Raw genomic sequence first — 10694 nt, 5'->3', positions numbered from 1 at the left:
ATAAAGCATAAAAAAGAAAGAAACTTGAGCATTAACAAGTTAAACTATATAATAAAATATTTATTAACGGCTTAATGACGTGCGTTTAAAACTAAATAAAAATGAAATTCACACCCCAAAAAAAAATTTGTGCTTGAATACACTGAACATATAATGAACCGTGTAATTTGTGAATAATTTCATATTAAATCATTTGTTGGAATTAAAATTAAAAAAGACGTTGTGACTACTTTGCTATATTTTATTGTAATTTATATACCATTTATTTATGGTGCAATGTTGTTTTGGACCCTACTGACTCCCATTTGAATTAACAAAAACAGATGAAATATTTCAACTTTTTTTATTTATTTTTTGACCAATTTTGGGGGTTAACCATCTCTTTAAAGAAATCACTTGGAAAAAATGTCATTACTGAAATAGCAACTGACTACACCCAACTCTAGAATTATGAAATGACAGTTAGACAATATTAACCAATCTTAATTAATAACCATTCATCAAGAGCATTCAATTTGGAGGGATTGAATAAAACAAACCCTACACATTTACTCTCTCATATAGGTCCAGTACACACTTAATATTGGTCTCTGAATTAAATTTAGAGCCCTATCAGATGGTTGAAGACTCATACACTCAGAAACAGCAACAGAGAGAAAGCTTCAGGTTACATCTCAACAACCCCATATGGTCTAAAAATAAAACTGGGGCATGAGCGAGTGGATGCCAAGCAGTGGGGGAAACATTTGGCACTTAAAGCATGCACAAGTGACAGGTGTCTCTCATTGTAATTCAGTGCAAACTCACTTCAAAGTGAATGAGAGAAACACCATCTCATTTCTGCCCCTTGTGGCCAGCATATATGTCATCAATCTATTATGTAAAGGGTAAAAAACATACTATAGGCTTTGATTCTCATATGCTGTACCATTTGGCACACAATTGTCCTGTTGCTTTTAAAATATGGGTTTGGTTGTATGCGTGTAATAAGCTAACAAGTTTTGTTGAGGAGAACTGGTTGTGTAGCGTCCAGTTTCTTGAAACCTCTGAGCTGCTGTGCGTCCTTTATGGTGCTGATGTTTCTGTCCCAACGGTTAGTGTTTGGAGATGAATAAATGGGATTGGGATTCCATTACTGCAGAATCCCTGATAACCAGTTAAGAGAGTTCAGAGGTACTTTATCATTTCAAGAGTCTTAGCAGTAATGAGGGCCAATTTTTGTTGTTGGCACACCACAATGTAAGTCAATCCACTTCCCTACTGTAAAGTCTTGCATCTCAATTTATATTGCGACCAATGAGAATGGTAAACAGTGGGTATGTTCGGAATGGTATACCACCATACTACTATTACAGTGTTTCCAGCGCTGCTAAGCAGCACTGCATGACTAAACCAAGGATTCTCCCACAGCAAAAAGCAATTCTGTAGGACAGTGGTACCTAACCCTGGTCCCGGAGTACCCCACATTTTGGATATCTCTCTTATCTGACACACCAGGTCTTGGGCTGCGTTTAAGTCCACTTTTTTATGCCCTTCCCTTGCTACCTTCCCTCAATCTTGATCACTCGGATGTACGCCATTGCTTAAGTTGCATGAGTGTCCACTACTGGCAGAACCCTTGCAGTGGGACACCCTAAGCCCTTGATCACTTGAATCTGCTATGGAGCTATGTTGCTATGCTGTAGTGTTTTATCTCAGTATAACTCCTCTAAATGGCTGAATTGGCCCAACTTGACTTACATTTGTACACTACTTTCCCCCCCATTATTTGAATCATGTAAAGTGTGTGGGTAAATTAAGTGTAGTTTTGCATTGTTGTCTATGGATCTGCCTGAAGTGTACACTCCAGACTCGAACATTCGCTCACTCTGTTAAAATAAACGTATCTTGTCCACTTGAAGTTGAACGCACTTCAAAATGGAAGTGCTTAGGGAAGTTTGTGAGCGGAGTGGTGTTAAATGCAGCCTTGGAATCTTTACTAATAAGCTGATGAGTTGCATCAGTTGTGTTTGATTAGGGCAATGTTTAAACTGTGCAGTGCGTGCAATGGCATGAGTGTGAGGAAACTGTCCGATTTTTAGTTTTTGGCTAGAACCATCCCTTAACCACACAGTGGTCAGTCACATGACAATATTGCAATCTTCGTACCACACTTCCTTGATGGTTTTGTATTATACACTCAATTTAGCGCAGTAAAGACAAAAATAAATGAACAACTTGACACTTTTTGAATCTATTACAGTGTTTAGTGATCCATTCCAAAAGCAATAGATACACTGGCCCTTTAGGAGTTAGACAGCACCAATACAGTTCAAATCTGCTAGAGAGCATGCACTCAAAACCAGAATGGCTGGTAGCCATTTGGCAAAGGCTGGTAACTTTCAAAATGTAAAACAATCCGTTGAAACGGTTGAGAAGAAAAATTCTCAACCTTTTTTTTTTAACAGACAAAACCGACAAAGATAACAGTGATCTAATACACTAGTTTCTGCTCAATGTAAGCACAGTGGCACATGTGACAGGCAACTAACTTATGTGATAGTGATAATGAAAGTCAACATGGTTAGTCTTGAAATTAACCATTCAGATCCTCTGATTCGAACACTCTGGAAGACAGCGGGATACAAGACAAAAAAATAACACTGAAGACATACATGGAAAGGTTGTGGTACTTTCACAATTTGACCTTTAGATTTGGCAGTTTCCATTTCGGCACTTCCACGTGATGATATGGTTTTACATTCTTCCCTGATTGAGGAATTGAATGAAATAGCTCACAATAGATACAAGTTAATGGCTTTGCAAGAACTACTGGGTTTTGGCTTTTATTTCTCAAGGCCTGACAGTTTAAAAACCAGGCCTGAAAAAAAGATGTAAATAAAAAAAAAATAAAAAAAAGTGACATACAAAAGAAAAATTTTCCCTCAATCATGGAAGAAATTTTGAAATTTTAACATAACCATTATTATAATTTCATACCATTATACAATAAAAAATTATATAAAATGATCAATATAATTTTTAGACAAACTCATATATTAATATTAGCCATGGAAGAAACTGATAAATTAAAAACCAAAACCATTGAGGAACTACTTCTGTTCCTATATAAATCCCAAACAGTAACGAAATGCAGTCCATACCGACTGAAAGCAAATTCCAGACCACACTTTTTCTTGGGTGTCTCTTCCTCTCTGTTCAAACGATGCACATAGACTTGGGGGGGGGTATTTAAACAGAACAACAAAACAAGAAACAAAAGATGCACAGAAAGCAGACTTGAGATGACTTTTTTCTGTGACATTGAAAAAGGTATAAAAAAAAACAATCATGCCCTTTTTACAAAAGAGCATAATTTGTAGTGTAATGTCTTACCACCAGATCCAATAATTAAGCAGTAGTGGTTTAAGGCCTCATTTTTAGACAACTACTACAGAAGAGAACATTTGGTACTAAACATAAAAAAAATACAAATAAAATACATGTGGCGTTTTTCAATTTAATAGGAGTCATTTTTTATGTACATTAAGGCCGTGTCACTTCTGCGGTTTCATAAATCGAAACATATGAAAGGTAGGATGAGATTCTGCTGTCTGTACCCTACAAACCAAACATCTTCACGCAGCGATGCGATAAGTGCTTCTTACGGTTATTTCCATTCAGCTTCACACCGATATGCTAGTTGACTACAAGCAAAGACAAACTAGTCAATTAGTGAGGATGACTAGTTTATCTAGATTTTTAGTACAACCACCATACACATTTAAAAAAATCCATTTGAGCATCCCAGAAGGAGTGTTGTTTTTAACTAAATGTCACATTTAATTAAAAAGTGGTTAACTACATAAATTAAAAATTGTTCCGATTGTGCTCCATCTAGCCGTTTTCAAACATAAGAGTGCACCTTATGTAAACTCCCAAGAAAAACGTTGCTTCAGGGTAAGGTAAACGAGAAACCAACCAAATTACAAGGCTTCTACAAGACCAATTAGTCAACTAGTCAGTCAGGTAAACCACTAATTGGCTGGTTCTGAAAAGAAGTCATTTTGCACATGCCTTTCTAGAAGCACAGAGAGAGTCCAAACTTTCTTTCATTCCTAGACAAAAACAGACAGGGCTACTTGTAACTGTACTTACAGAATCCACACAATCCCTTCTCTATATGGTTTAACCACATGACAACAAAGCAGCAATTTTCCTACACACTGATTTTAGTATGATACTAACAATAATCATGACACTGAAAGCATGAATGACGAGACCTACAGTCCTTCCCTACCACAGGATTTGAATAAACCAATTAATTAGAAATTGCTGACCTCCAAACAAAGCAACAAAAGGACTTTGTGCGCTTATGTTCGACTAAAGATAATCCATTTGGTGTGGGATATTTTTATGTTGGCAGTTTGAACATCTATAGCCAATGAAAAAGGGCCAGATCAATGGCTATGTGTATCTGTTGAGTACGATATGGCACATAAGGCCTACCAGCAAAGTTGGTTAAAGCTTTTGTGTTAAAGACATCATATGAGAAAAGTTTAACAAAGCAGAAGAGTCACCTTCTCCCAAATACGAAAAAAATGGCATCAATATTACACCTCAGTTTAGTGAAAAAAAAAAAAAAACTATTTTACATGACAAAAATATTACAAAAGAGACAAAGGTCTGGTGAAACTCCAGAAGACTTAAGGCATTTGCCAAGACGAGTAAAGGCAGCTATAAGTTCAGGCTTTCAAAACACATGAACCTCTTCCTTCTGAGCCCAAATGCTCATAAGAAATATACAAAACTATTTGGTAACAAAAGTTTACTATATGTTATAAAACTTAAAAAGGTGAAAAATGTACCTTAGCTAAAGCTTATAAAATTATATATCAATAAAAATAATAATAATAATAATAATAATATTCCTTGGTCCGTAAAAACTATATTACTATGATAACTTTTCTTCCAAGCCTGGCGAAACAGTGCATTAAGCCCTTTAGTAGAAAACAACATCTCGCAAAGCCATTTCCGTCCTGCACTTACTTAGAAAAGGCTTTGTTTTGAAGAGGTGTTTTTTTTGTTTGTTTGTGTTGTTTTTTTTGACTGATTGTTTTTTTGTTTTCATGTAAGGCTATGCATTGATCCTGTGGCATCTTGATCCACGGCACACATCACTTCTGTTGCCACTTCCTCTGACATGAGGAAACAGATTTAACAAGAACCACAACAAAGAGAGAGAAAAGAAAAGAGATGCCTTCATTTGTTTTGTCCAGTCTTTGAGTGAAGTCTTGTCTCTCCTTTGCTTCTCTCTCTGTGGCACCATTATCCGTTTTTGTGATCAGTATCCAATGAATCTACGCAGGAAGTCTACAAACTGATGAATCAACATCTCTCACAAAGGTTCACTTACTCGCACACGCAAACACGCACCAAGATTCCCAGGTTAGGAGACGGACATAGCCGAGGAAGAGGAAGATGAAGACACGCTCCCTGCTGCGTATCCCGCCTGGCTGTCGACAGCTGACTGCAGCAGTAGGCTGGAGGATGAGGAGGATGAAGATGGTGAGGTGGAGGAGATGCTGTTGGCCCGCAGTATGGCTCCCGCAGCGCTGCAGTGAGGACGCGGCCCCGGCTCCGGCGTGTAGGTAAATGTCAAAGCCGTGGAGTAGATGATGCCGTCATTACGGACCAAAGTCACAGGAACCTGCACCGGCTGACGAACCCAACGCCACCCCTCGCGGAACGCAGAGATGTCAGGAACCACGCAGAGCACACTTTCGCCACACCTGCAGGAAACGGGACATGTACGTATGAATTACTGACAATTATGTACCGAATATTCTTAATATATCTGCAATGTTTTTTCTGCCAATATGCATCACGCAGTCTCACAGGAAAACAAAAGGAGATATATATTACAGGGTATCTGCAAATCTTTTAAAATCAAATTTAAGACCTGCACAAATTTAAATGAATACCTTATGCATGACAGATTATTTTACTTTATTAAACTGGCTGAGGCTCACATTCAGTGAGGACAGTATTATACTGCTTATCAGTGAAACAGACTAACTGCAAGTTTATGTATATGTTTTATTCAATATGTACAGATGTATTGAAATTTGTTTATGTATGTGGATCAATACTTATGAATTAAAGGTCAAACGATATTAGATTTTGCTGATACAATAATAATGGGTTTAAAGAAATAAACAGATTATTGTGCTGATACTAGTAAAACCTATACATTGAATATGTTCTTAAGGCCCTGACATACTCGGAGCAAAGTTCTTTTTCATTCTTCGCTTAGAGGTGTTCAAACAGAAGTGCTATTATAATACTAACCCTTCTATTACACCTCAAGGACAGCATGAATCCAACTCAATTATGGCAGTCCTGATTTAACGGTAAATATTTTGTTATTTGCTGAACTGTACAGCACTGTGATTGGTGTGTTGGTTTCACCTGTACATAGTGTCTGCCTCCACATCTCCGAACCAGACTCTGAGGTTAGGTGTGAAGTTCTGTCCTGTCAGTTCCAGCATGGCAACATCTCCTCCTCCATTCAGCTAGAACATTCAGGGTTCAAGGTTACTAGATAACATGACAGATTTGCAATGCTCTTTTAATATAAAACAACTTTAATGTAATGAAGCCATTAACGTTACGTGTAGATATATATAAAAACATCTGGAATTGCTCATAGCACCTTTAAAAGCATTGATTGTGACTGTGCATTACCTGTAAACTCTCAACAACAGGCACTGGTGTGACAGGTGAGGGTACAGGGCCCATGCCCTCATAGAAAGTGTACTCTGCTTTGTCTGTGCTGATGATTGTCCATGACGCCCCATCGTTGATCATTTCTTTGTTTGTTTCTTTGGGACAGGGTGTGGCCTGTGATTAGTTCAGTGAAAAGAAAAATATTTTAATTGTTTACCATAAAAAAAGGATCATAGAGCCTCAAAACGTTTAAGACGGAGAATTCAAAGACTAATTTTGAGAAGAGGAAGTTTTATTTACATTGCAATTCTAAAACAGATGTAATGTTTTCGATTATAGTGCATTATTTCACATCCAAGTAACAAAAACATTATAAAAAAAAAAAAAAATCATCAAGTAAGTCTAAAAAGATTGAGTTAAAGATTTTAAAACTGTATGAATCTAATAAAGTTTATGTAACAATGGACTGACCTGGAACTGAATTATCCTCTCCTGTGACAGGCAGAGGTACATCCTCTCTGTATCTTTAAGGTAGAAGGCACATTTATGTAGTTGGGACACAGGATCGTCGGCATCCATTAGTGCTGTCTGCTTGTCCACTTTACGAATAACCTACACACAAACACGCAACATTTCACCTTCTAAAAAATACTTGTAATGTACACAACATTACACAAACATATTTGCACAAAGAAATTATATGACATCAATTCAGTGACACAACTATACATAATTCCATGATTGAACAGGACACAGTTTCTTAGCCCAGCCCTTTTAATCATTAATGATAATGAACAATAAAGTGGATAATAGCTCACCAATCGGGGTAGAGCCATGCCTGTCACAGAGCACACCAGCTTCACCGTCTGACCGTAATGGATGTAACCGTCTCTGACTGTAAACTCTTCTCCCTCTGACTCATCATCATCCACTGAAATTAAAAATTACACATTATTACCAATTCATAATTAACAAACAAGAAAAACTGCAGGTTCAAAAAATTAAAATATATAACTTTCACACATTCTTTCATTAGACATAATGAACATCAATATCAAGCCTTGTTGCCATTTTTAATATAGTATAATGTGTTTAATAGACACTTGCGGTGAATGACTCACATAGGTGAATGTAGAAGGCTCCCCACTGTTGTGAACTAGCATGAAAGTTTCCCCCTTCCACGTGAAGGTACCGCGTACTGACAGTCTGAGACCGCAAGCGGTTGAAGAGAGCCACCTTCGTCCCAGAAGCTATGCATACTAGGAGCAATAAAAAAATGAGCTGAGTAAAAATTATGATCAAATCTCATTTCGTGACATAAATGAGAAATTCTGTTGACTTACGGTCTGCATTCTTCAATGACTGCTTCTTTTTGGAAGGTTTGGAGATGACCTTGATTCGTTTGCTGAGGAAGACACCGATATCCGCGCTATTCCCGTAAAACATTTTCACTGACAGCATGAAGTGCTTACGTTTGTCCGAGTCAGAAATGTACAAAGTTTTTGCTGTGCAAAAATTCTGCAGAAAAGCACAAGGATAATGATGACAGGATGAAGTTATTTTAAAGAGCAGTTACAATATATGCATTGCAATAATAAAATCCATCAAGCACCTTGCCCTCCAAGTTGAGCTGCTGCATTTCTTGTTCACTGTTTCCAATGCCGATGAAAGCACAAGGCTGAGACTCTTGCTCCGAGCAGCCCTCTCTCTCCATCTGTTCCTTCTTTTTCTTCCAGCCACAACCCATAAGGTACACACATGGTGGAGGACAGAAGAATCTAACAGAATCCAAGAGAGTTTGAACTGATTAAAGAACAATTCACTTCTCATAAGAAATCTGATTTTACATAACTCTCCCTACCTTACTTTACATTTAATGTGCAGACGTTATGCATTAAAGGTGCAGTAAGTGACCGTTGAAAAGTGGATCGGACCGAGCACCAAAACACGCTTGTAGCCAATCAGCAATAAGGGGCGTATTCACTCATGATGGGAGAGGAGAGAGAGCTCAGTGCACAAGACAGACATTAGCAGAACCTTCGCTTGTTTGTTCATTTGCATTATTATTATTAAAAGCCTGTCTCGTCTAAACCTTCTCCACCGCCCGTTTCAAGCATTGCTCTCCCAAAGTGTGCCTGAAAAGTGAGACAACATATTCCTAATATATGTTTTTTCTTTTGGTTTCCCTTTTAGTGATAGCTATAACCCTTAATCTTGTCACATTTGTAATATTTAAGTTACTTGGACTATCGTGTTATGTGGAGAGCTGTTCATGAAAAGTGAATTTGTTTTTTGGGATGGAAGGTATGACTTTGTCATCGAAGGAGTAAAGCAGACAAATAACAATTAGACACTCAACCTGTATTATACTAGTAACACAAATTGCTTTTACTTATTGATGACATCATATTCCTCGGGCATAGTGTGTACGTGAATGTGGGGACAGAGGCATTAGGGGTGTGATCTACCCAAAGGGATCACACCCCTATATCGATAGGCGTGTTTGTTTTAGTGATTTCAAATATCAACAGGGTTTACCAGAAATTGCTTACTGCACCTTTAACTGGACCTGACCAAAACTTAATTTAGTCAACATGAATAATGGGCACTGATTTATCACTCACAATAAGACCAGAAATGTGTATTAACCTTCTTGATTACTTACTTTACAGTCTAAAATGCAAAAGCTAATCATATAGAGCTGCAACTTATCACTCACCTTTTTTCATTGCCGTAGGATTTCTGTGCGACTTTTGCATGCAGTATGAGCACTGTCTGATCTCCTCTCTCCTTCAAGTAGTTACGCATCGCCTCTCTGAAAAACCACACAATACAATAGAAAAGTTTATTTAAGTTGTAGTTTCCTAATGTATTTGATAAACTTAACACATGGACTTCACGGTGCATTTACCTTGTTAAACGCTTTGGCTGAGGGAGCTCCCCAAACTTCCTACAAAACAAAATACAACACAGTTAAGACACAATTCAAACATCACTTATTATTTAACGTGACTCTAACAAACAATGCTGGCAAACAAAGCTGCCATAGCCTAGTGATCTGCCTACCAAGACAGCATCTTTGGCAAGATAAACCAGTTTAAACCTGCAAAAGATGCCCACTAGGTTTTGATAGACAGACAAAATAAAACTTAAAATTAAAAGAAACACTAGCATTTTAAATAGCAGAGACGAGATACTATAAATACACACTTTTTTAGCTAAAAGTAGTTTAACTGAAAACTCTGACATGAAAAAAAGACAACATTTTTGAATCCCCCTGAAAGCTCCAAATCTCTGTTATGGGCTTACTAGACTGGCTAACATCTGCTAACCTCTCTCTCTCTCTCTCTCTCTCTCTCTCTCTCTCTCTCTGTCTCTCTCTCTCTCTCTTGTAGACCAACTCACAAGTTGGCTCAATTTGTATACATGTATTTTTTAAGCTTAAACTATGTTAAAGTTCCAAAAGACGCAGTCAATACAACCTTACTGTGTTTACAGTTAAATATTAGCTCTCCGTAACATTCAGTGTTTACGGAAAACTGCCGAAAATCTATCAGCTAACTAAAAGCTAAGCGGCTAACTGAATAAAAGAGACCATCGTTGAAAACCTCAAAAATCAGACAAAAGTACGCTGAACCGGGGAACCAGCGCAGAAACACACGACCAGGGGTGTAGATAAATAAACCAAAGCAAGTTATCTTGACTAGACGGGCAAAACTTATTTTAGCTGTTACTTTTCCATGCCCCGTCCGTTAATAATTTCGCTGCTTACCCTGTCACAACAGGCGCCATCTTCACCAACTCTCTCTAATAACGCCAACAATCGCGAGATTTCCCCCGCTCCGCACCACATTGCAACAGACTGCTTTTAGACGAGGGGGGAGGGGCACTGTGAGAAAAAAAGCAGGAAGGTGGGGGGGGTGGCACAGGCGTGGGAAAGTTCTGAAGTCACGCGAGATTTCCAGGTCGCTTATTATGGGAGCGGA

At 37.9% G+C, this 10694-nt stretch overlaps 1 protein-coding gene across 2 annotated transcripts; it reads right to left on the bottom strand.

Moving 5' to 3' along the window:
* Positions 1 to 326: 326 nt before the first annotated feature.
* rbpja (recombination signal binding protein for immunoglobulin kappa J region a) lies at positions 327 to 10587 on the bottom strand. 2 transcript variants are annotated; one of them, XR_014204862.1, is made up of 12 exons: positions 10481 to 10587; positions 9620 to 9658; positions 9428 to 9523; positions 8321 to 8486; positions 8052 to 8226; positions 7830 to 7967; positions 7527 to 7639; positions 7180 to 7320; positions 6727 to 6882; positions 6451 to 6554; positions 1016 to 5771; positions 327 to 953 (listed from the first exon to the last, which is right to left on the bottom strand). XR_014204862.1 is itself a non-coding variant. In XM_082165820.1 (11 exons), exons 1-11 carry the CDS (start codon positions 10498 to 10500, stop codon positions 5429 to 5431), a joined length of 1491 nt encoding a protein of 496 aa, XP_082021946.1. In that variant the 5' UTR covers positions 10501 to 10587; the 3' UTR covers positions 327 to 5428. The 2 variants fall into 2 exon arrangements, 1 of the variants encoding a protein (XP_082021946.1); XM_082165820.1 differs by having other exon boundaries at positions 327 to 5771.
* Positions 10588 to 10694: the final 107 nt, after the last annotated feature.

Source organism: Leuciscus leuciscus (genome assembly GCF_965113295.1).
Source record: "Leuciscus leuciscus genome assembly, chromosome: 3".
In the NCBI taxonomy this organism is placed as follows: Eukaryota; Metazoa; Chordata; class Actinopteri; order Cypriniformes; family Leuciscidae; genus Leuciscus; species Leuciscus leuciscus.
Note: the sequence above shows the minus strand (reverse complement) of the source record. Positions and strands in the feature narration are given on the sequence as shown.